This window comes from Paroedura picta, chromosome 3 (assembly GCF_049243985.1).
Source record: "Paroedura picta isolate Pp20150507F chromosome 3, Ppicta_v3.0, whole genome shotgun sequence".
Taxonomy (NCBI): Eukaryota; Metazoa; Chordata; class Lepidosauria; order Squamata; family Gekkonidae; genus Paroedura; species Paroedura picta.
In genome coordinates, this window is record NC_135371.1 from 148,819,743 (window position 1) to 148,845,230 (window position 25,488).

At 46.3% G+C, this 25,488-nt stretch overlaps 1 protein-coding gene across 1 annotated transcript in view; it reads left to right on the forward strand.

The window, feature by feature from the left end:
* The window catches only part of ASIC1 (acid sensing ion channel subunit 1), a 211,367-nt gene extending 186,787 nt beyond the window's left edge, over positions 1–24,580 (forward strand). The window contains exons 4-12 of the mRNA XM_077328618.1: positions 5,598–5,748; positions 7,271–7,398; positions 9,817–9,967; positions 13,621–13,677; positions 14,355–14,508; positions 15,888–15,979; positions 16,978–17,057; positions 18,138–18,242; positions 21,167–24,580. Coding sequence (XP_077184733.1) covers positions 5,598–5,748; positions 7,271–7,398; positions 9,817–9,967; positions 13,621–13,677; positions 14,355–14,508; positions 15,888–15,979; positions 16,978–17,057; positions 18,138–18,242; positions 21,167–21,271 — 1,023 coding nt within the window. The 3' untranslated portion in view covers positions 21,272–24,580. The remainder of the gene's footprint in view (positions 1–5,597; positions 5,749–7,270; positions 7,399–9,816; positions 9,968–13,620; positions 13,678–14,354; positions 14,509–15,887; positions 15,980–16,977; positions 17,058–18,137; positions 18,243–21,166) is intronic.
* Positions 24,581–25,488: the final 908 nt, after the last annotated feature.

The following is a 25,488-nucleotide window of genomic DNA, read 5'->3' on the forward strand; positions in this document are numbered from 1 at the left end:
GGGTCAAGCCCAGGTGAATGACCCGGGGGCCCGTGACGACCAGTAGATTCATACCCGCAGAATGGAGTGCCCTGCAGGGGACATAGGCAGGCAAGTGGTCCCGCAGATACACAGGTCCCAAGCCATGTATAGCCTTAAAAGTTAAAATCAAAACCCTAAACTTGATCTGGAAACAGACTGGTAACCAGTGCAGATGACATAGCACTGGCTGAATATGGGCCCTCCAAGCTGTACCAGAGAGGACCCTTGCTGCCACATTTTGTACCAGCTGTAATTTCCTGGTCAAAGCTAAGGGTAGGCTCGTATAGAATGAGTTACAGTAGTCTAGCCTGGAAGTGACTGTTGCATGGATCACTGTGGCCAGATGATCAGAGGACAGGTAGGGCGCTAGTATCCGTGGTTGGTGCAGATGGCTACTTTTGTCTCTGTGTTGTATGGGGGTGGTGGCAATAATCAACATGCCATTGTATGATTGGTGGGCATTTGTAGAGTTGCCATAAACTTGGAAATGCCCCAGTGTTGGGGGTCTTGGAATGGATCCGTGGAAACAGTAGCAGATCTCAACTTTCCTTCCAAGTGATTTGTCATCTCAGTACTCTTGTCAAGATCCACTGTCTTTGCTCCTTCCTGTCACTTTTCCAAAAGCAGAGGAAATGGCAATGCTGGGACATTCATTTCAGTTTAACTACCTTGAGGGATGAAAACAAATAAGGCTTTCTATATTCATGAACTGTATAAGGATATTCATTTGTCTTAACGAAGATCTGGATTCCTGCTTGTGCATCTCAAGTACTGTACTGAAATCTGAATGGTGTTTTAATGATTCACAACCCACACACTTGGAGACCTGGGAAGCTTCATTTGCTTCCACTTCAGACTATGTAATTAGCAGAATGTCCTCTCTCGCACTTGGCCACACCCAAGGCTGGGGATTAAGTATCAAAGAATTCCCTGAAGGGGGGGGGCGGCAAACTCTGCAGTACGAATCACAGAATCACAGAATTCCAGAATCATAGAGATGGAAGGGGCCATACAGGCCATCTAGTCCAATCCCCTGCTCAACGCAGGATCAGCCCAAAGCATCATGGAAGGCTTTCATGGATGGAATCAACTGGTTGTTGTGGATCTTCTGAGTTGTGTGGCCGTGGCTGGTTGTTTACTCTACAGTACAGTATGTTGGAGGTCAGATCATAGGACTTCTCCATCAGTCAGCTATAAAAGTAGCTGGGGGGGGGAGGTGATACAAATTGGTGCTGGTTAATTTGGATTGATCCTGATTCAGAAAAAAGAAACTATAACAAGAGCCAGCTTGGTGTAGTGGTTAGGAGTGTGGACTTCTAATCTGGCAGGCTGGTTTTGATTCCGCACTCCCCCACATGCAGCCAGCTGGGTGACCTTGAGCTTGCCATGGCGCTAATACACCTGTTCTGACCAAGCAGTGATATCAGGGCTCTCTCAGCGTCACCTCTCTCACAGGGTGTCTGTTGTGGAGAGAGGAAAGGGAAGGCGACTGTAAGCCACTTTGAGACTCCTCCAAATAAGTAGTACCCATACTGTAGCAGCCTGAATTGCCCAGATGAGTTGGGGCTTGCTAAAGCTTGGAAACTAAGCAGGGTAAAGTATGATCAGCACTTGGATGGGAGACTATGAAGGAAGATGGAGTTTACTCTGCCAATGGCAAACTACCTTGAATCTTGCCTTGAAAATCCTGCAATAGGTTGCCATAAGGTGGTTGCAGCCTGATGCATTGAAATGTTTATTTAAAATAGTTTAACCTGCTTTTCTCCCTTTAAGGGTCCCAAAGCAGCTTACAGAAAAATTGAAACATGCTTGAACGGTATCATGGTCAGGTCTCCTTGCTGGAGAAAGGCATGTTAAAGGTGATGTAAATAAATAGCCTCAATCAGTTCATGCACTCAGGGATTTTGGAATGCACATAAATCTACAGAGAGCCAGCTCTATCATTATCATTGTGGATACTTTGATTCTTCGTCCTTATTAGTTTAAAATTCTCAGCTCTTTCTTTAGCCAAGGAGAGTTTAATGGTGGTGTCCAGGAATAGGGGAATCAGAGATGGGGGGATTCTGAAATTAAGAGCCAGAGATTAAAGGAACACTCACAATGGTACAAGCCAATATTTACTGGAAAATTTCTTTTAAGCATTGGTCACACTTCTTTAGAGAAGTAACTTCAAAACTTCAGACTACACAAGTGAAGGCCTGTCATATTGGCAAATGCTCCTTAAGTAATAAAAGCTACAGATTCTATCTCTGTATTAAAAACTAACAATGTTACTGCCTCTTTCATAGCATTTATGTTGACAGGCATTTGCATAAACAAAATTTCATTCCTGTGCTTTATTTTTAAGTGTTGTGTGAATGTGTGTGCATACCCAAACATTATTCCTCCCATAAAGTTTACTATATACATCTGGTGTGAGTTGATTTCCAAATTAATTTTGGTTTTATAATGTAGGTTTGAACATAATGTTGATCAAAGTCAAAATAGGTATTTAAGTGAAATGCTTCTGTCTTGAGGGGTGGACAGAGGGAGATGGACTCTAGTTTGGGGTCCAGGAGAGCTGGACAACCAAATATTGCTCTCTTATTTACTGCGGGAATGGGGAAGGGCATAGTGGTGCATATCAATCAATCAATGTTTATTTACGCTCATTCAGACCAAAATTATAGTGGTGCATAATAGGAATTCTTACAATTAAGGTCACTTAGTATGATCCAAGATCCAACATAAGAGCACAAGCTAAACACAAATACCCCCTCCCCCAAAAATTCTTAACTTTATTAAACACCAAATGCAAAGTGGTTAACAGAAAGACTGAAGCATCTGCTTCCTTACTGACTAAGCCAAAGTACAGAAGTTGTCCATCTTAAGCAAGATTTCATTAAGGCAAATTGCAAGAATGGATGCATAAAATGTATCCGCTCTACCTGGAAACTAGGATAAAATGAGACTAATATATCGGAAATGATAGATTCAAATGAGTAGCCATGTTGGTCTGAAGTAGCACAATAAAATCAGAGTCCAGTAGCACCTTTAAGACCAACAAAGATTTATTCAAGGCGTGAGCTTGTACTTGAAAGCTCACACCTCAAATAAATCTTCGTTGGTCTTAAATGTGCTACTGGACTCTGATTTTATTATATCAGAAATGAATATCCTTATAAAAGAAACAATGAAGTAACACGTGCTCAGTTGTTTCAACCATATTCAGTTGACAAAAAACCAACAGGGGAATAAGGCAGTGTTCCCCAACCCCCGGTCTGGGACCGGTACTGGTCCGTAGATCAGTTGGTCCTGGGCCGCAGTTCCTCCTCGTCCTCCTCCACAGCTACTGCCTCAGGGGCTGCCCTGCCACTCTGCCACCAGCTCACCTTTGGTGCTCTCCAGCAGCCGCCATGGCTGGGGCTCCCCCTCAGCATGGCACTGCACAGCTGCTGCTGGCACTGCCCCCCAGCGGGCAGCAGGAAGTCAGGGGTGCCGGCGGGAAAGCAAGTTGAGCAGGGGCTCAGGCGGCGGTAACGTCCCTCAACAAAAGACTACTCCTCCCCCCCCGGGCCTCAGTAAAATTGTCAAGCGTTGACCGGTCCCCAGTGATAAAAAGGTTGGGGACCCCTGGAATAAGGGATACCAAAATATTTGCCTTGCAACAGAGCTGAGGGTAATGTGGAAAATGGGGGACTTCTTATCATGCAATCCTATGAACACTTTCCTGGGAGTAAACCCGACTGAATAAACGTGAAGAGATGCTGCTTAAGCTTGCTCACTCAAGGGCTTGCTTGGCTGATGACAGATCATATATGCAAATGCAGGACCCACTAAGTCCCTGATGGACATCCTGGCAATCCTAAACGGAGGTGCAACCTTGTTAGCCCAAGGGTTTCAATGGATTTGGACAGCTGTCACTCTGCTTAGGACTGTGCTGTGACAATGCACATCTCCGCAAATTACAAATTGATGGCTGTGTTATTTTGAAAAGCTTTTTAAAAAAAATAAACCCACCTGCCATGATGGATTAATCAAGGAAAAGAAACATGCAGCTATTGCACTGACTTGAAAGGGAGTGAAAATGCAAGCTATGCAAAACCTGAATTGGAAGAGAGGGAGAATCTTCCCTAGCAACTGATTCCTCCTCCTTCTCCCAAGAGATCAGGCCTTGCACAGCTTTAAAAGATAATGGGCTTGGATCGGGGGGAAGCTATAAGCTATGCCTTGGCTATATGCCTGGCAATGCTGCGAACTTACTTTGCACAGCTGGATAAATCTTTCCCCAGTCTGAGCTCCGCTTTATTGACTTAAGAATTTCGCTCATATGTACCCACTGCACAGGGATGGATGGGATGGAAGAGCTCAGCTGGTATCTACAAAACATTTAGCATTCCTTAGGCAGCAGCTGCCAAATCTGACTACCTTACTTATTTGTTACACAAATTGCCTGGCAAGGACCATTATCTGAGCATCTGCAAATGATTAATTACCTAGTTGAGTGTAAATACCAGCATGGCTGAAAGAGTCCCTCTTTAAGAGAGGGATGCAACTAGTGATTCTGCAGCTCAGGTGCTTGAGCCCCTCAGCCTTCATTTCCCCCTCTGCTTGCATTATCCTCTAAGCCAGTGGTAATCAACCTGTGATCCTGCAGATGTCCATGGACTACAATTACCATGTGCCCCTGCCAGCGTTTGCTGGCAGGGGCTCATGGTAATTGTCATCCATGGACATCTGGAGGACCACAGGTTGACTACCCCTGCTCTAAGCCACAGGACAAGGAAGAGAAAACTGTGGATCTCTAGATGTCCATGGACTACAATTACCATGTGCCCCTGCAAGCATGATCATGATGACCTGCTGGCAAGGGCTCATGGTAATTTTAGTCCGTGGACATTTGGAGAGTCACAGTTTGCCCATCCCTGCTGTAATCCATCATGTCCCGCATTCCTCCTAGATGAAGCAGTGGTTCTCAAAGTCAAGCATGGGTCACAAATTGCTCACAGTTGGGTCACAAGGCCAGGGGGCAGGAGAAGGAACAGGATAAGCCAGGAGAGGAGGTTCTGGGAAGCTGAATGGCACAGTTTGGGTTTGCCTCTGCATAATAATGTGTGAAATGGCCATGAAATACATTGCTCAGGGATGTTGTATACCTATACATACCCAACATGGAAAATGAATTATAAACCTCCTTGGTATTAACAGCTGTTTGTCTTCAGCATTTTTCGTTTGGGAGGGGGAACAGAGTGCAAAGCTACTTTACCTGAGTCCTGAAGAGTCCTGTAAATTTAGAAATAGGCTCCAAAAAGTTTGAAAACCACTGAGATAAGGTGCTGCTTCTTGCATCCCCATGACACAAGTATGTCCCTCTTCCCCTGGGAATGGCCTTTCAGGGAAACCATAAAGGGCAGAGAGCTATCCCTGGTGCTGAATCCGTGCAGCAAGAGATCTTCCTTGGGGATGGTTATATCAGGCACATTACTGTTCCAGTGCCCCTTGCTGTGATCTGCTGCTGAGTAGCTGCTAACAGACCTAGCTGAGTTCCACTGGAAGCTTCTCATTCCTGGTCTAATCCTTTCTTGTTTCCTTCTCAGGTGTTCACACGCTACGGGAAGTGCTACACATTTAACTCGGGCCAGTCTGGAAAGCCACCACTCCTCACTATGAAGGGGGGAACTGGCAATGGCTTGGAGATCATGCTGGACATTCAGCAAGATGAGTATCTTCCTGTTTGGGGAGAAACAGGTAGGACATATTACTGACCTCACTAATCATTCATTAGTTCTTCTCTTCCCCAGATCCCCTCTTTGGGTGGTGGAGGAAAGTGCAACAGACTTATGGGGACCCCATAGGGTTTTCAAGGCAACAGATATTCAGAGGTAGTTTGCCATTACCTGCCTCTGTGCAGCTAATCTTGGTGGTCTTCCAGTCAAATACTACATGGTGATGACCCTACTGAGCTTCAGAGATCTGATGAGCTTGGACTATCCCTCTTTGGGACACAGCTGCAAATCCTCTATCCTATGTTGCCCCCTTGCCATGTTAGATCTTTCCATCATGTATGGCCATGCACTGATCTTTGGCATGCCAGATATTCTTTTCTTGCTGTGAACTCCAATTCACCACACCACACCCTTACCACGTTCTCCATGCCCTATTTCTCAAGCCACTAAGCTTCTCTCTGCTTCATTATTGTTCTAGGCTTACCTTGCATCCCAGGCCTCACATCCCTCCCTCCCTCATCCCTTTCTCTGACTAGATCCCCCTTTTTTGTCCTCTGACGCTTGCCATGGCAACCAGCTTGTCAACCACAATGCAAGAGCTGCTTCTTATCTACAAATAGCCTTGATCATTGTTAGAGACGAGTCAGGAGCTATGCTGTCAAAACTATGGTGGGGTTGGAGTTCCAGGGCAAAAGTCTCTTTGGGGGATGTTTTGGGATAAGGGCCTGTCTGGGAATTATGATCCCTGGAAGACTATGAACAAGACGTTAAGGAGCAAAATAAAGGGTGACATCTGCTTTCCAGCATACTTATTTACATATTTATAGCCCATTTTTCTTCCCCTATTGGAACCCAAAATGGTTTAAAGCATCATTCTCCCCGGCTCCATTTTATCAATCCTGTGAGCAAGTTCGAAATATCGATAGCAGATAGTGGGCACCATGGCTGCCTAGGGTGGATGGAGCCAATCACAAAACAGCTACTATGTGGGCTGGGCCCCATCTCAAAATGTTGCAAGTATTCATAAAACCCAAGCACTTTCCTATGTTGGAAGTAGCTCTTTCTGAATGGGCCCTCTCCAAAGGGTCAAAGGGAATGCCTCTCAGCTCTTCTGAAGCATCTCCCACTCCAGTGAAGGGGAGGAAAGACAGAAAGGGCCCTTTCCTTTAACGAGGAGATGTAAAAGAGCAAGGGGGCACCAAGGAACATCTTAGCAGCCCCCATGACTCTTGGGTTCAGGACACTCTGGCTTGGGAAATTCCAGGAGGCTTAGGGGGGCGGTTCTTGGGGAAGGTGGAGTTAGGGGAGGAGAGGGAGGAGAGGGAGCTCAAACTGCCTGCCACTGTCCACCATCTGAACATGCCATTTCCTTCAGGGGAACTGATCTCCCTAGTCTAGAGATCTGTTGCAATTCTGGGAGAACTCCAGGATCCACCTGGAGTTGGTAACCCTGCATGACACTCACACTGGGGAATCACTAAACTAGAGGGTTTCTTTTGCATTCATCTGAGTTCCCTCTCTACTTCTGTGTCTCTGTGCCACAGATGAGACATCATTTGAAGCCGGGATTAAGGTACAGATCCACAGCCAAGACGAGCCGCCCTTCATTGACCAGCTGGGATTTGGGGTGGCACCTGGATTCCAAACGTTTGTGTCCTGCCAGGAGCAGCGGGTAAGATGAGCAGATGCGCCTCCCCTTAAAAGTAGTCTTTAATTGCATGTGGAACAAAGTATGCATCCATGAGTGACATTTCTCTCGCTCTCTCTCCTGTCCTCTGGTGATAAAGTGGGCAGCAGCTCAGAATGAAAAGGGGGAGCTAGGAAATTTATGGACAGAACTGAAGGCCAGAAGTCTCTGCTTCTGGGTGAAGAGGGTGCCACCAAGATGCTAACATGTGAGGCAACAGCTTCTTTAGTTCTGCTATCGCCTCTCAGGATACGTTCTCAAGATTATGGCTTGGATCCTATGAGGTGGTCTCCTTCATGCTTCTCTCAGGCCACCACGGAGGCTCTCTGCATGTGCAAGTGCTCTTTCAAAGGTGTATCTTGCGTACACAGAAGGGCTAGCAGCAGAAGGGGCAAGTATTGCAGGGAGGACAACCTCTGCAGCAGCTGGAGAGAAATGGGGGAGGGGACGAATGCCGCTGAGTCTAAGCCAGCTTGATTCTTACTGCACCTCTCATCACTGGAATGAGGCCGCTATCTCTCTCTCTCTGTCTCTCTCTGTCTCTCTCTCCCTCCCTCTCTCTCTCTGTCTCTCTCTCTCTCTCTCTCTCTCTCTTTCACTGCATCTTTACAAAGGAAGTGGTGGTTGACGATTATAGGCAGCGTATATAGAACAGACTTAGTGGAGTCATACCTTATAATTGAAATAAAAGGCTGGGACCTTAGGCTTAAACCCTAAGACGTTGGAGGAGATGTGCTGAAAGTTAAGAAATCCTGGTTCCATTGAGGAGATTATTCTGTGCCTAAGAACCAGTGCAAAGCAAATGCCTCTCTATGGCTCACAGTGGGGGTATCCTCCCACTTTCTCTAAGAAGCCCAGGAGAGCAGGCAATGTTCCCCCTTTCTTGCATCCCATCCTCAGAACAAGCCTGTGTTGTCAGCTGGGCCGAAGTCACCCAATAAGCTTCATGCTGAGGGCTGATTTCAACCAATGCCTTCCCACTCCTCGTCCAGTGCTCTAACCACTGGTTCCAAGGGAAAAGAAGAAGAAGAAGAAGAAGAAGAAGAAGAAGAAGAAGAAGAAGAAGAAGAAGAAGAAGAAGAAGAAGAAGAGTTGGTTCTTATATGCCGCTTTTCCCTACCCGAAGGAGGCTCAAAGCGGCTTACAGTCACCTTCCCTTTCCTCTCCCCACAACAGACACCCTGTGGGGTGGGTGAGGCTGAGAGAGCCCTGATATCACTGCCCGGTCAGAACAGTTTTCTCAGTGCCGTGGCAAGCCCAAGGTCACCCAGCTGGCTGCATGTGGGGGAGTGCAGAATCGAACCCGGCATGCCAGATTACAAGTCCGCACTCTTAACCACTACACCAAACTGGCTCTCCAGAAAAGAAAAGCATGCAGAACAGGCCTCCAAGGACTGCTCCACTTTAGAATACAGGCTGGGAATTATGCACCTGAGTGTCTCCTCAGCCCAGAATTCCATGCCCATGCCAAACCATCGCTCCAGGGAGGAGGAGGCTAGGGTAAGACCCTTCAGCCTGAGATGCTTGTTTGTCAGTGACAATGAAGGTGAGCATGGAAGGTCATTCCCACAGGCAGGGCTGGATTTTCCTATAGGCTAACTAGGCTTCAGCCTAGGGCCTCAAGATCAAGAGGGGCCTGTATTCAAATTGTTAGCAAAATTAAAATTACACTATTACACCAATCACAACCTGTTTCGTTTGACATATTGATATATATCACGCTAATGATGTATTTTATTATCTCTCATGTAATTTACAAACTTAAAAATGGGAGGTGAAAGGGCCACATAAGTGGAATAGCCTAGGGCCCCTTTTCATGTAAATCTGGACCTGCCCACAGGGGATGTTTCCACCTCCATTCTGAAGCGACACAGTGAGGCAGTCCCGGGAAGACTATATCAAGAGCCCTTCTGAACATTTGAGTTGGCTGTAAGGCACAACACAATATCCTTCTGGTTAGATCATCCGGTGTGCATCGCAATGAATTATGTCTCTGTGTTCATCCCTCACTGCTTTCTCCCGTTCAGGTGGGCAGCCGTGTTGGTCTGAAGCAGCAGCATAATGTTCGAGTCCAGTGGCATATTTAAGAACAACGGCGCTTTATTCAAGGCATAAGCTTTTGAGCTCACACACACCTCTTCACCCTTCAAAAGCGCACGTGAGCATGAAAGCTTAGGCCTTGAATGAAACTCTGTTGGTCTTAAAGGTGCCACTGGTCTCAACGTTTGCTCGGCTTCCTCACGTGTCTGTCTTATGGGTATGTATTCTGAGGTGAAATCTGGATGCTCAGAGAAGCTATGTCTGAGGGGGGAAAAGGAGAAGGGGGTGGGTCTGTCCCGCTCCTGCCACCTCTGTGGGCCCAGATTGCCCCTCTCATCCCCTCTTCCCTCCACTGTTATGCAGCTCATCTACCTTCCCCCACCCTGGGGAGACTGCAAGGCAGTAACAATGGAGTCCGAATTCTATGACACCTACAGCATCACAGCTTGCCGCATAGACTGCGAGACCCGCTACTTGGTGGAGAACTGCAACTGCCGCATGGTCCACATGCCTGGTAAGGAGGCCATGAAGTTAAGGGCAACACAGGGCCGGGAACCAAGGCCTTATCCCCAGGGCTTGGGAAGAGTAGGCTTGACTAAGAAGGAGCACATCGCCCAGATGTTTGCAAAGCTAACACTGAAAGAGGCTCCGTTCTCAGTGCTGCCCACGATGTTCACAAAAGCAGCCCATCTCCCTGATACAATCCGATACAACATTGATGCTTTGTATCGTCCAGAGCAGCTCCCCTCTTTAAATATTTCAGAACCGATCACAACAGTTCCCCATAGTTAGTGAACTTGATGCACCTGAGGCTGAAGATGGCTTTCACCACCCGAGATTCCACACGACGCCCTCTGATGTGCGCATGGGTATGCGGAGCAATGCTCATGGAGGTGCAGCAAAGGGGAAATAGAAAGCCTGACCCATTCTGTATTGAACTGTAACTTCTACGTGGAACTTAGAACCAGATTTCTTAGTAGATTACCCCCGATGCTCCCTGGCATTCCAGATCCCAACAATGGCGATTCTTCTATTGCCTGATAATGATCCAGACATTCCTAATAGGGTCACACTGTTTCCTCTGGCTGCCGGACAGATAAGGTCTAAGGCAGGGGTAGTCAAACGGCGGCCCTCCAGATATCCATGGACTACAATTCCCATGAGCCCCTGCCAGTGTTTGCTGGCAGAGGCTCATGGGAATTGTAGTCCATGGACATCTGGAGGGCTGCTGTTTTACTACCCCTGGTCTAACATGATAGATGATCTGTGGTCTTCTGATGTATTCTAGTGTATGTGCTATATTATCTAGCGGCCTGCTTTTATTGCTTATGGCTGTCTTTTTGTACTGTGTAAAGGCCTAGGAGTGCACAATGATCTGGGGGGGGGTTATTATTTCACTTTTATTCCACCCTGTCTCAGCAGATTCAGGGCAGATCACAACATAATTAAAATCACATAGCATTCCAAAATGCAATATAAAATCTAAGTAGGATAAAATTTGAATACAAATTAAATAATATTGCCCATAAAATTCCTAGCATGTGGTAAGCCGCCCCAAGGAATGATCTAAGCCGCCCCAAGGAATGTCGTCTGGCAGATGCAGGTGGAGAGGCCTAGGACAGTGGTTTTCAACCTGGAGGTCGGGACAGTTTTGGGGGTCGAACGACCCTTTCGCAGGCAGAGCAAGTAGCTTGACTGGGGAGGGCACCATCCACACAACAGCCTTGATGGGTAGATCGAGATAGAGGGTTCATCTGTCTGGAGCAGTGGAAAAGAGAGAGATCAGCATGGTGAACTGAAAAACCCCGGCAGAAGTGAACTGAAAAACCCCGGAAAAAATGTATATACAATTTATATACAATTATATACAATTTATATGCAATCATGAACAATGGATCTTCACGCCATTTGGTTTAATTTCTGGGAAAGAACACTTGCATAGTTTTATGGTTGGGCTTACCACAACATGAGGAACTGTAGGGTCACAGCATTAGGAAGGTTGAGAACCACTGGCCTAGGAGATCAGGTGTTGGTTATCAGACGTCAACCATAGATAGGCCTGCTGGAACAGCTCTGTCTAAGGTCCTGCGGGGCTGTGCTCTCATTTGGCAGAGCATTCCACCAGGTCAAAAAGGCCTTAGCTCTGGTTGAGATCAATTTGATCTCTTGAGGGCCAGGAATCCTAAGAAGATTTTGGTCACTAGACCAGGAGGGACATGGGTCCAGGGGACATATGGTAGATCAAACAGCTGTCAGAATACTGTCCACCTCGACCAAGGAGAGCGGACTGAATGATCCAAATTAGGACCTTGAGATGGCCTAGGAGTTAGTCCCATTTTTTTTAACCTTGTCCCTGCTAATCATAGCTGCTGTGTCTTACATCTGCAGCCATCTCAAGTGTTAGATTTCTACCACAGATTCCAGTCTGCAGTGCTCCCTCAGCCACCCCAGCTTGGGACTGTACTCGGTCTTTCCTGATAGGTGGAAAACCTCGTATCAGACTCTGCCAGTCAGGAGCCAGCCTTATAAAGAAGTACCTGAGGCGGGACTTCCCCAGACTCCCACCAAGGTGTCCCAAACCCCTCCAGGGACTGGCCTTCTGGCCAAGTCTTTAAAAGCCTTTCCTAGCCCCTCTTCCTCAGAGATAAGTCCCATTCCGTATTTGCCCAGGCTGTTTTTGGTCTACTGAGCCTTCCGCCTGCTCCAGAGGAGTCCCCAGCGATTGCTGTTCCTTCTCCCATTTGACCATCACCATCCCCTGCTGGGATTGCTTCCCCTCCCCCCCCCCCATTCATTTGCTGGAGACCAAAGACAGCCGCCCAAGGTCAGCTGGTGGTGAAAGCTGCAGGAGGCCTCTGGGGATCCTCAGGAGGCTGTTAGTGCAGGGACAGGGGAGGGAACTCCATCTCCAGACACCTTGTCAAGGGATGCAATTTGCTTAATAAAAACGAGGCCGCACATTAATTATTCTAGTCAGTTGTGTCTCCTAAAGAGGAGAGGGCCGGCAAGGAAATGGAACAGATGTACGAAGAAGGGGAAGGAGATGAGAATTTCCCAAGGTCAGCTGCACCTGCCAATTGATGCCAAGCTGCTGGAGAATGTGGTGGAAGCAGGATCCCCAGGCAATGACAGCCAAGGGTGAGCAGGCTGCAAAGACAGTCATATCGCTTTGTGTCGGGACTGCTCTGACATGGCCTTTGCGGTTTGTGTCAGCTATAGCCCGCCTTTCTCACAGAGCCTTATGAGTCCTGAAGGGAGCTAGAGGCAGAAGGAGAATGCCTCATATCCCTTTGCTGCATAGTTTTAATGCCCAAGAATGTCTGTGCAAAGATGAAAGTAACTGGATGTTCTCACTTTCTGGTCATTCATCTGAACCGGGCGGCAAAGCGTTTCCTGGATTATATCATTCCAGGCTTTAGCTGAGAGAATCCAAAACCGGAACATTCATGCTTTGAGCTGAAGAGGGAACTCTCCTGGCAGAAAAATAACTAACATGTCAAGGAAAGGGGTTCAGCCAAGGCATGCTGCTTTTCTGAAGGCAGAAGGTGAGATCTGCAGAGTAAGTGGCAGCATCCAGTTCAGGTTTCCCTGCTGGCCAGAAAAGCTGAATCAGGAATGCAGATGCTCCGGCAGGCAAGCCGCCTCAAACCTTCTGCTGAGGGCAAGGTGAAATGGCTTTCCATCTGCATGGAAATAGGTTGGCTGGAGGATTTTTGTCTGCCTGGCATCCAAAGGCATAACACGCTCAATCACTTGGCCATCGGAGAAAATTTCACCTTTCAAAATGCACAATCTGCTTTGTCAGCAACGATGGAGGAAACAAGGAAGCAGCTGGCTCCAGAGGGGTGTGTGTGGGATTTAGCATCTCTCCCAGTTAGAGATCGTTTGATGCAAAGAAGCCACAATTAAGTGCACTCAAGTGAGCCTCTTGTCACCAAATCTGACTGGTGTAATGGGGGGTTCATACCGCTCTGCTTGTTATAAGTGGCACCTACATATTCAGGACGGAGAGTCAGTCCTCTGGTCCTGATTTTGCATACAAACCAGGACTTAGCAGATTCCTGCATATGTCTTTTGGGATAAACATTAATTGCCTGTGAATGCAGAAAAGTCATAATGCATTCTTCCCTTCTCACTATTGCCTTTGCTTTTCTTTTCCCCCTGCAGGCGATGCTCCCTATTGCACCCCTGAGCAGTACAAGGAATGTGCAGACCCTGCCCTTGGTAAGCATCACTTACATGTTGCAGAGTTATACCATACTTTGCACAGGGCGTTGCTGCAAGTTGCTTAGCTGAATTAGGCCCAAAGGGTCCAGATAAATTCTGCAGTCCCAACATTAATCCAACAGGTATCCCCAGGATGAACACAAGGGATTTGTTCTGGATTTTATTTATTTCCGGGATACAGAGCCCATCTAGTTCAAAGGATACCTGCCAAAATAGTAGACATAGTCATCCCCTGTTGAATCTGGTAATCAGAGCAAACGTCAGAACCGGGTGCATAATAATCATGACCATTTGCTATTGCCCTCTACTAGCATCTGGCATTTAGACGTATAATGCCTTAGAGCAGTGGTCCCCAACCCCTGGTCTGGGGACCGGTACCAGTCCGTTGATCAGTCGGTACCGGGCCATAGCTCCTCCTCATCCTCCTCCCTAGCTGCTGCCTCGGGGGCTGCCCTGCCACTCTGCTGCTGGCTCACCTTTGGTGCTCTCAAGCGGCCACCATGGCTGGGGTTAAACTTCAGGTTAAACAAGAAAGGTTGGGTATAAATGTTCTAAAAGAATAGTATAAGAACAATGACCCTTCACATTTTTTCCTGTTTTTCCCAAATTATTCAATTTGTCTGTGTTTGATTGGTTTTGCACCCACTCCATGTGACTCCTGCCTTTTGCCCCAGACTTCTTGGTGGAGAAGGACAATGAGTACTGTGTATGTGAGATGCCTTGCAATGTCACCCGCTACAACAAGGAGCTCTCCATGGTCAAGATCCCCAGCAAGGCATCAGCCAAGTACCTGGCCAAGAAATACAACAAGAGTGAGCAGTACATTGGGTGAGTACCTCTATTGCCCTTCGCCCCCACCCACCCCCCAATACCATCAAGTTGGGTGCAATGGTCTTTTAGGAGGACCCTTTCTTCAGTACAAGGAGCCTTCTTCTAGCAGATAGGAGAATTGAACCTTTTTATCCAACCCTGTCTCTCTTTTAATTCTGGCACCTTCTCTACTCTGGCCAAGCCAAAACCAGCAAGACCAAACTCAAGGACTCCTGCTCCAGCTATTCTGCAAATGGTTGCATCTGTAATTTACACAGTTGCAAAATCAGTGTATTGTCTTCCACAACTTAAATAATGAGGGTGTTGATTTCATCAATGGCACCGTCAATACTGATATATGTATATATTGGAGATATAAGGAAAAAGTTATATTTTAGCAAGGGGAGGGGATACTTACTTTTAAAAAGAATGAAACCTGGGGATTCATAGAACCTACTAACCTCAATGTGCTTTCAGGTGCTTGTGTGTATGCTTCTATCAACATAACAATACACTGATTTAAGTATTGGACAGGGAGTAGGAGATGTCATGGTTTGATGGTGGGGACAGTCTAATACTCAAAAAAGTCATTAGGAAGTGGATGGTAGTAGAGGGAACAAAGAAAAACAACATAAATATTATGCACAAGGAAAAAGATGACTCGAAATTGTCTTCCAGTAAACGACTGTGGTAAAAGTTGTCTCAAAAGAACCAGGGAAAACAAACAAACAAGAATACATTTTTAAAAAATATGGGACAACTACAGGCACAAAAATGCATATGGCAATCAGGGAGGAAACTGAAGCAGTATACCACCAGGTCCAACTAAAATACCCATGTAAAAAAGCCCAAGGAGAGAAGTGTCAATGCATTTTGAGCCACAAATGGTCTTTTATTTGGGAAGCTTTATGTGTAATGAGCAGACAGTCCCAAAAACGAGGAGAGTATACAAGTCTGGGACATAAAACACAGAGCAAGACAATGGCGCTATCTTTAGCAAGCTGACCGGAGGACACAGTGGGGCAACACAAGTATCTGCTTAAATCAAAGGAAGAGATGCTTCACTCAAGTAACTTTCAACCCTTTGAACAACTATTGTCTGTTCCCAGTCTAAAATTATGTTAATTCATGATCACTCTTGTGCTGTGAGTCTTTCAACCAATTCTTATACTATGGTCCTTTCAAACTCTATATTGCGATCGGTCCTTATTTCTTGAAGCCAAGAACTTGCTGCCTTTGATTGGCATCAACTAGATCCTCATATGTTAGAGCCAGGCAGGCAAATGACCATGATGGTGTATCCAGAGGTTCATTGTGGGTAGGTTCCTTTGTAGATACCAAGTGTGCTCTTGTTGTAGTACCAGGGACTGCCTATCACCTCCCTTCCTCTTATGCAGGGAGAACATCTTGGTATTGGACATTTTCTTTGAGGCTCTGAACTATGAAACCATTGAGCAGAAGAAAGCATATGAAGTGGCTGGACTTCTGGGTGAGATAATCTTTTTGGCCAGCAACTAATGGGGATCCTGCATGCCTCCAACTTTCCCCAGGTGTGACACCACCACCACCCCATGGGCTCAGTTCAAGGCCCAACTAGCTACAGTCTGCAAAACACACACACAATCATGGCTGCAGCCCTTCTGCAATTCCCCATTTGCATCTGATGAGTACAAAGACTAGTATTAGTTACTAAATGTGGCATTGTGAGTATTTCAGTTTTTATTCTTTCAAAGATAGGCACAAATGATAGCTGGTGAAAAAGGAAGTTGGGGAAGGAAGAAGAATGGGGTGATTTCCAGTGGTCAGCATGCTAGACTACATAGTTATTGCTCCTCATTTCTATAATAAGCAAAATAAATTGCCCTACATAAGCAAACTGATGCAACCTGATGTGATTTATACAAATCACAGAATCCAGATGTTTATGGGTACAGAGTTTTGTTTGGATGTTTTAAGGGTAATGCATTTGAAGCCCTGTACATACTGGCTGGTAGCTCCTAGGCCAAGCTGGAGCGAAATGACTTGGGTCTAGAGCACTAGGAAAAGCAGAGAGGGGACTCTTTATCAAAGATGCATCCTACTCATAAAGTCAACAGACTGTAGCTTTACAAATATCCAAATGGGGGTGGAGCCAGGAGCAGGGTTTAACTGGTCAGGGGAGGAGGCTGATAGATTTTTGGCAGGGAGAGGATGTGTCAGCAAGTTCCAATGTACCAGGGGGTGCTGCCTGTTGTTTCAGGCTGCGGGGTCAATAGGCATGTGCTTCTACCTCCACCAGGTCAAAATACCTTGTTTTCTTCAACAAAGTAGTTGAGACAGAAGTACTAGGTGGATGGCTGGTTAACCCTGGTTAGCGTAGAAGACTTCCAAAATCAGCTCAGGTGGCCTGGAGTCATGAACTGCACCTGGGAAGCCCAGTGTAGAGCTCAAATAGCACACCAGATCTTAATGTCTTATTAGCATTGCCCATTTCCTTCTTGTCTGCAGGTGACATTGGGGGGCAGATGGGTCTGTTCATTGGAGCCAGCATATTAACAGTCCTGGAGCTCTTTGACTACGCCTATGAGGTGAGTTTCTTGGGAACCATCTGTGACCTCCCTGAAAAAAGTGGCTCTTGCTGTCCCATCTCTCTGAGATGCTCCCTCAAAAAAATATATGCTTGTTTCTTGAAGGTTTTCAGTTTACTGTGTTGGCAGTGTTGTGGGGCTCTGAGTTTATGCCTCTCTCCCCCAGCAACATTCCCACTGCACTGAGATACTGCTAAGTCTAGCTCTTTGCAACTCTGTCCTACTTGTTTTAACACTAAACCAAAACAATCTCATTGTAGCCACAGCAATAGCAGTAGGTAGGCCTTCCCTCCCCCACCCCCACCCCCACCCCCACCCCCACCCCCACCCCCACTTGTTTCAATTGCTTGGAGATGTTCAACCAATGCTGGATTTCCTTATGACTCCCCTCTCCATTCTCCTTCCTATACTGAAGCTCATGTCTGTCCTAGTAAGATATTTGCATCTGTGAGTCATACAAATCATAGCTGATTAACTAATAAACCTAGTTCAGGGTTTTGGATAGGAGGATACATTCGGCTAATCCAAGCTGAAAAAATACCTGAAAATTATCCAAAACGGCTAGCTCAAAAAATCCCAAAAATATTGGGGATATTTGGGGACCGCTGGATAGACACAGAGTACATTTAAAGGGCTCTCGGTTCCTTTAAATTTCTGAACTCTTCACTTGGAGAAGACATTTAAAGGGCCTGTAAGCCCCTTAAATGCCTTAAGATGCTGCTACAGCTAGCAAAAAGCAATTAAATTTTAAAAGGATACTGTTTCCTTTAAAGTTTAAATGCCTTACCTCACTTTTTGGAAACAATGGAAGAAGGGGGTACTTTTTTGGGGCTTCATAAAACTGGACCTCCAGATTGATCTTTTTCTGTCTTGGGGGATTTTTTGAGGAGAGGCATCAGCAGCTATGTTACATATTTGGCGCCTCTACCTCAAAAAATGGGGGGGGCAAGCCCCAGATATTCTCTGATCAGTTGAATTCTCTGATTAGTTTAAGTTCTGTAATAGCATTACCATTTTGGAACATCAAATAAGAAACGTTTTGCTTACGGCAACCAAAACATCCTCTAACTCCATCTCTAGGTTATTAAATTTCGCCTCTGTCGCCGTGGCAAGTGCCAGAAGAAACACAAAGGGAACAACAGTGACAAGGGTGTGGCCCTGAGCCTGGATGATGTGAAACGCCACGTGAGTGTCTAAATGCCATAATGCTTGCCCTGTAGTAAAATGACTCCCTTATTCCAAATCCCCACTCTCCAGCATCTTAAGAGCTTTGTCCATCACCGATACATTGGATTTGTACGTGTGAACAGATGAAGCTGTCCTATGTGACAGCTGAACAGATGAAGCTGTCCAGTCAAGGTCAGGCTCTCTGGGATCTCAGACAGTGGTCTTTGAAATCACCTACTGCCTAATCCTTTTAACTGGAAATGCCAGGGATTGAACCCAAGACCTTCTGCATCCCAAGCAGATGTTTCACTGCTGAACATGCTGAGCCATGATTTAAACTGCCACTGCTTTCCCCAAAGATTCTGATAACTGTAGGTTGACAGGGATCCTGGGAGTTCTCTCTAATGACTTCTGAAGGTGGATATGCTGTGAAAGTGGATTGAGAAAATGATCAGTGGGCACTTAAAAGTTTGCTGCCTGGTGAAGTGGACATCTGTAGCCCCTGACCCACTGGGTAAGCTCAGGAGGAACAAGCTTTGGTAGACAGTTCAGAAAATCCAAGGGAGCCTAAGGCTGGTCATTCTATGCTGAGGACTGTGGAAAGGCAAATGACAACCTCTCCCTATAGTTCCAGGGAGTACCCAAATGGTAAGTTTTTAAGCAGCTGCCCCATGACTTCCTTGTTGTGTGTGCAGTTATCAAGCTGCCTTTACCTAAAACCCTGGCTGCCCAGTAGATTCATTGCATCCAAAACAGCCACAAATAAGTGAATCTCTGGCAGAAGAGAATTTAGGGAGTCCCCTATAGATGGGCAGAGAAGATAGGGGGCCATAAAAACCCAGGGAAGCAAGAGCTGCAGGAAGCCTTCAGACCACCTTATTATCTTAGCTCTCTTCCTGGTTAATTTTCCCTGTTCCTCCCCCTCTGAACCGATTTAGGCAATTAGCTTCTAGAAGTTAGTTGGCCAAGTTAGTTTTATTACGGTCATAGACCAGCACAAAATGATGCAAAAACATCCATTAAAACCAAGAATTAAAACATCTTATAACATAACAATACAAAATAGAATAATAATAAGGTACATAAACACAGCTGTCCAGTTCACTTGAAACAGACCATTCTATTAAGAATTTTGATCGCTGCTACACAGAACTTGGCAACTCTATAGGTTGTATCATTATCTATATCTGCAAGCAGCAGAAAAATGTCAAATTCTCCTGAACGCCCTGGGAATCTGCCTAACCGTGGAAAAATGAGACTAATTCAACTGTCATTATAAAATGGACCTTGAAGGAGAACATGTTCCATGGTTTCTATATGTCCAGAGCCACAGGTACATTTCCTTTCGATATAGGGTATTTTCCTATATCTTCCTTCTAATACAGCCGAAGGGAAGGCATCACAGCGTGCCTAAGTGAAGGCCCTCCTATGACTAGGTACTTCAAGCTTGGGTTCACTAATAGTGAAAGATGTGTTATTAGCTAGGTCCTGTTCTATGTCAGTCAATCTCTGCTTAACAAGTTCTTTGGCCTGATCATATCCCATTCTCAGTAGGAACTCAGGAGAGAACCCCAAGAGTGTAATTTTAGCTCTGACTTTCATTGCCATGAAGATTGGTAACCATCCTCAGTTGTTAGTGGGGCAAGGCCACAAGGGAAAAAGGATAGTCTAAGCCAGTAATTTAAAGCAGTCAGCCATACTCTAGACTCCATCTTCATAAAACCTGTCTCAAGTCTCTGAGTAGCATTGGAGACACACTTTGGCACTTGAAGAGCAGATCTTAAACATTTAGATTGAACCCTCTCCAAAGGAGCCAAATTTGAGAAGGGGCCCAACTGTGTGCCGTATAGTAGTTGTGACACTCCCTTGGCTTTGAATAATTTGAGTGCTACAGGTATATATTGTCCACCTTTTGATCTAAAAAAATTAAGAATGGCATTTGCATTTTTCTGTGCACTGCTGGCCACATAGTCCCCATGGGCTTTCCAGCTACCAGAGGTCTGAAAAACCACCCCTAAATATTTGAAGTGACAGACCTGTTCAATTCTGTGCCCATCAATGATCCAGGAATGTCTCTTAGGTTTTTTGGCAAATTACATAATTTTGGTTTTCTGGTAATTTAGTTCTAAATCGTCCTTTTTACAGTCCAGTATTAAAGCTTTCAGGGCTCTCTTAAGTCTAACAGCTGTTAGAAGAAGAAGAGTTGGTTCTTATAGAGTTGGTTCTTCTCTAGAGAGCGTAAGCAGGCACAGTCAGAAAAATAGCCAGATTTGCTGACATTCCCCTCCACCTTTCTCAGAATTCAGAATTCTCAGCAGGCAGAACCTACCTTATGAGTGGCTCTTTCAGATGCAAAAAGAATTGCTTTTTTTATCAGACTGTGGCTTGGATCCTATCAAAAATATCCACCAGCAAAGAGCAACTTTCTTGCCTCCCACCCTTTCGCTACAGCCCCAAACGAGGTCTTCCAGAGGCAACTTGAAGGGGGGCCCCTTCTGTCAACAGAAATCCAACCCTACTGATCTCTCTCGGCCAGCGCTGGGTAGCCCTCACCAGTCCCCATCACTGATTCACCCAACAGTTCCTGCTCTTTGCTCTCCCACTCTCTAAAGATGCCTACAATCGTTTTTGCTCCATCCTCATCGTCCTGTCCCGAGTCCTTGTTCTCTGGCAAAGCTCATTTGTCTATCCTCTGCCAAGTAACTGCGGATAAGCAAAAATTTGGTGGACACAACTTTCCCCGTCCTTAAGAAAAGTGGCGAGTTTCTGTTTCTGTTGCATGTACAACGGTTAGCCATGCAAAGGCTCTGAGATTAATAGAAAACAGCATCTAAACTGGCTTTCCTCTGGTACCTGTAGTGAGTGGCAAATGTTCAAACTATAGATGCCGTTTTCTCGGCACCAACATCCTATGTTCTAATCTCCTCCTCCTTCTCTCCCAGAATCCATGCGAGAATATCCGAGGGCATCCAGCTGGCATGACATACGCAGCCAACATCCTACCTCACCACCCAGCCAGGGGCACCTTCGAGGACTTTACCTGCTAACTGACACCTGGATGTACAACCAACGTTACCAAAGGGAAGGGCCCGTGCTGAGCAGCCCTGGCCCAGCCCAGCCCACGAACCTGCCAATGTACATGTCAGGGCCTCTATCTCAGACTCCTGGGGAAGCTGCTAAATCCAGGCCCTCCTCACCCACCTTCCCCAGGCCGAGGCAGCGATACGCACACTGAGCCAGGTGGACAGAAGTGTGGGGAGGGTCTGTGCTGCCAGGTCCACTCCAGTAACTGCTCTTGCCCCAATAATGGCCTTGGACTTGAACTCAACAGAAGAGCTGCCAGAAGAACCTTCTGCTGTGTCAAGTGGAGGGGAGGGCTCAGCCTTCTCCCATCCATACACACACATCCCTCCACATCTTGACTGTCTGTCTGTCCCTCTCTCTGTCTTCATCTCGCTTCGTGCCCACAGCAAGCCTTGCTGGGGGGCCCTCGTCTAGAGTGGAGCCTTCTCCTTTTGAATCTTGATGCCAAGAAGAACCTACAAGAGTGCCAGCCAGGCTGTTCCTCCATGGTGTGCCATTTGTAGGGACTGCTTTGCCTATCCAAAGGAGGTGCGTGCCGCATCGCTCCCTTTCCTTTCCCTGCCTCCCTTGCTTTGTATTGTCAGGGGGCACAGCCACACTTTTCCCCTTATGGCAAGGCTGTGACTGAACCCATGAAGGGGCCCCCCAGTTAGAACACATTACCATCTGCTTGTCTCATCCAACTTGCAACTTCCCATCTTGCCCCCTTAGATTCCTTTCTAGGCCTAAGTCAAGTCCCTACCACATGAGGCAGATGAGGAACCATGGAGGAGATGTCCCAAAGTTGAAAACATCAGCTTTGTGAATTGCCTGCCCCACCCCTTCCCTTCTCCCATCCCACCCATGCATGTTCTTGGGGATAATGTGCAAGTTTTGAAGGTTCACCAAGAATTTCTCGGAATTCTCAGAGGGATACAAAACCAGATGGGTTCCTGGATATTTCTACACAAGTGTCCCTTGTGTGCAGAAAGGAAAAGAAAGCAACTGGCATGTAAACCCTGCATCACTTCCCATAATCCTTAGCACAGTCCTGCAGCTAGAAAAAAAGATGGTTTCGTTCTTTGGCTACCCAGAATTGTAGGGGTGACTTAGGCCAGGTCCAGCCTGTTGGACTTGGCCCCAGGGCTTGAAAGGACAGCGGGAACCTCTAAGAAATTTAGATCAGTAACTGCTGAAATACATTGCAGGAAACACATTGTCCCTAAATACCGATGGGCAAACCTAGCTCATCCTACCTTATGGCTAGCAGTTTGCTGATGATAAATTACCACCACTAGAAAACACACAGATCTCTGGGGAAACATTTGCACCCTCAGCACTGACAGGAACAGGGGCAGCTCAGGGAAGTGAAGAAGTCACTCCTGGAAGTTTCAGCAAGTCAGGCCCCTGGGATCTGTCTAATGCAGAGGTCTTGCAGAAACCCCAAGCCCTGATTTTGCAACATCCTGGTTCCAACCTGTCTGTGAAGTCACACAAGCTGCTGTCAAGCCCCTCATCTGCCAAGAGCAAAAACTCTTTTGGGAAAGAAGGCTCCTTAGACTGGGACCTGGGAGGGCTGAATGAGCCCATGGAGGGGAAGACAAAGGTGATTTGATGTATGTCTTTGGTGTGATCTGTCATGTAACCTGTGCCTAGTAAGCAAGGCAACCCGGATCAAGGCAAAGAAGACACACCGATGGTGTTGAAAGTGATCACTGAGAATGGCGAAGCTGTACTTTCCCCCAATGGATCTGCCATCTTTCCCTGACTCTTACTCCTAGTTAAGCATGTTTTAAAACCATGTGGCTTTTTTTTTTGAGGGGGGGGGATGGAATCAGATTTGTTATCCAGGAACCAACCACAAAGCATAGCCAATGCAATAAATCCACCTTTGGTGAATCAGTCCTATTGGACAAAGGAAAACTAACCCGGAATTTTGTTTTATGAAAGGAATCTGAAATAACCTTATCCACCCTGTTCTCTTCTTAGAGAAGATGTCCAGAACGTTGGACTGCCTAAATCACCGAGGGGAGAGACGGTGCTCTCAAAACTGAGTAGCTGGATAAAGATCAGTAAGGCTGGGTCACCATCCTCTGTAGCCTGCCTTCAACTTGGATGATGATGTCCTTTCCGCCTCCCTGCCCATGGGCCACCTGGCGTTGGTCCAGATTCACTCAAGTGAGTGGAGCCACTAACAGTCAGAAAGTGACTCAGGATTGTCTGGGATTAACCCCCCCAGGGAGACTAAAGAAATTCTGAGGGATTTAAATTAAGGAGGTTAAATTAAAAGCTGAAGGAAGTGTTCCCTGTGGAAGCCTAGGTGTCCACCCTCAGCCCCCCAGAATCCCCTGGCCTTGATGACACAGGGGTACTCCTCATGAAAATTGCCTCTCCATCCGTTTTGCCTGGTCAGCCCTTTGAGGCCTGCGGCCAAATGGGAATATGCCTGCAATGGGTTTTTTGTTTCACCTTGAAAGGAAATCACCTCCCCTCCACCTGGGCCCCTCCACAGCATCTAGTGCCTGCCCCCCTCCGCCCCCCCGGCACAGTCTAGTCTTTTCCTCAAACATTAACCCAGTCCTGCTGCATGTGCAGCCCCAAGGGCCAAAGTTCTCCTTATCTTTAAGAGCTTTTGCAATAAAATCTCATTGTTTTTGTACGGCTCTTTAATTCTTTGATCCTTATTATTCCAGAGCTTGGTTTGGGATGGTTAGGACCGTTTGTTTGTTGCTGAATCAACCAAGGCCCCAAGAGGTCCCAAAGATGCTGCAGCTCTGCCATGGCCAGAAAGTGTCCCTGGGAGCTCCTTTCAGGAGGACGCTTTCTTTGGAGTGTTTTGCATTTTGGTTTCCTTCCAATTGTTTCTACTTTTCTGCTTGGAAGCTTTTGAAGATAGGGCTCAAATTTGACCTTTTTTTTTTCTTTTTAGGTTGTATGTCCATTTTTTCTACATCATGCTCATTTTATATTTCTTATATACAAATATATATGATATATATTATTATATATATGTACATATATATATATATATATATATACACACACACACACACCTCTCTATATGCATCATGTCAGTGTATATATCCATCTAGTAGCATTGAAGCCTTGATATTGTGCCATTATTATTTCTTTTTTTCAACTACCAATCTCTGAATGCCTTCAAGTGTATAAAGTGTCGAATTATCTCTGGTATCTGTACTATGTACACATTTTCATAGGAAGCACAAGAAGATGACAAAATGCATTGTATATCAAAACTTGCTCCTCTTAACAATGATATAAAAGATATCAACCATGGAGACTCAGCCTGTTCCTCCTTAGCTGGACTGAAGACATCCGTCATGGCTAGGATTAATTTTTCTTTTATTTGGCGAGGCTGCTATAGAGCTGGTTCCCACGGCTGGCAGTCATTCATCCTCCGTTATACAATGCCCAGACATGGTCAAAGTGGAGCTCTAGGATTTGAAGGGGGTCCCTAAGCAAGGTATTTAGTGTTCAGATTACAGAAGATTTGGGACGGGGAGGGGAGACTGGCTGAACCTTATATGATAGAAGATTCTGGAGCTGTGCTTTGTCCAAGGCTACATTCTGAAACCATGACTTGGTCTTCCTACCTCTACTACAAGAATGGGAGCCAGGAGTGAAGATGTTCCTGACAGAGCGGTTTCTCAGTGGAACAGGCTTCCTCGGGAGGTGATGGGTTCTACATCTTTGGAAAATTTTAAACAGAGGCTGACGGAGAGGCTGATTCTATGAAGGTTCAAGGGGGTGGCAGGTTACAGTGGATGAGCGATAGGAATGTGTGTGTCCTGCATAGAGCAGGGGGTTGGATTAGATGACCCATGAGGTCCCTTCCAACTCTATGATTCTATGATTCTGTGATTCTATGAGTGTAGATTGTGGGTTTCCTTAAGGGCCCCTGGTGAAACACTGAAATCATTCTTGTAATTTGAACACTGACATCTCCTTAAATCCCACGCGGGCAAACTGAATTCTTCCTTGTTTCTTATTTTCTAAGAGGTTCTGTGCAAAGGGGGAATGGTACCACCGTTGGAATGGTAGGTCCTTTGAGAAGAGGCCCCAGCAAGCACCCACCCTTGCTGCAACAGGCCTATGCCTTTCTGAGCTCTCCGGGCATCGTGTAATGGCTTGGTGTGTTGGACTAAGATCTGGGACATCCAGATTCAAATCCTCCCTCTGC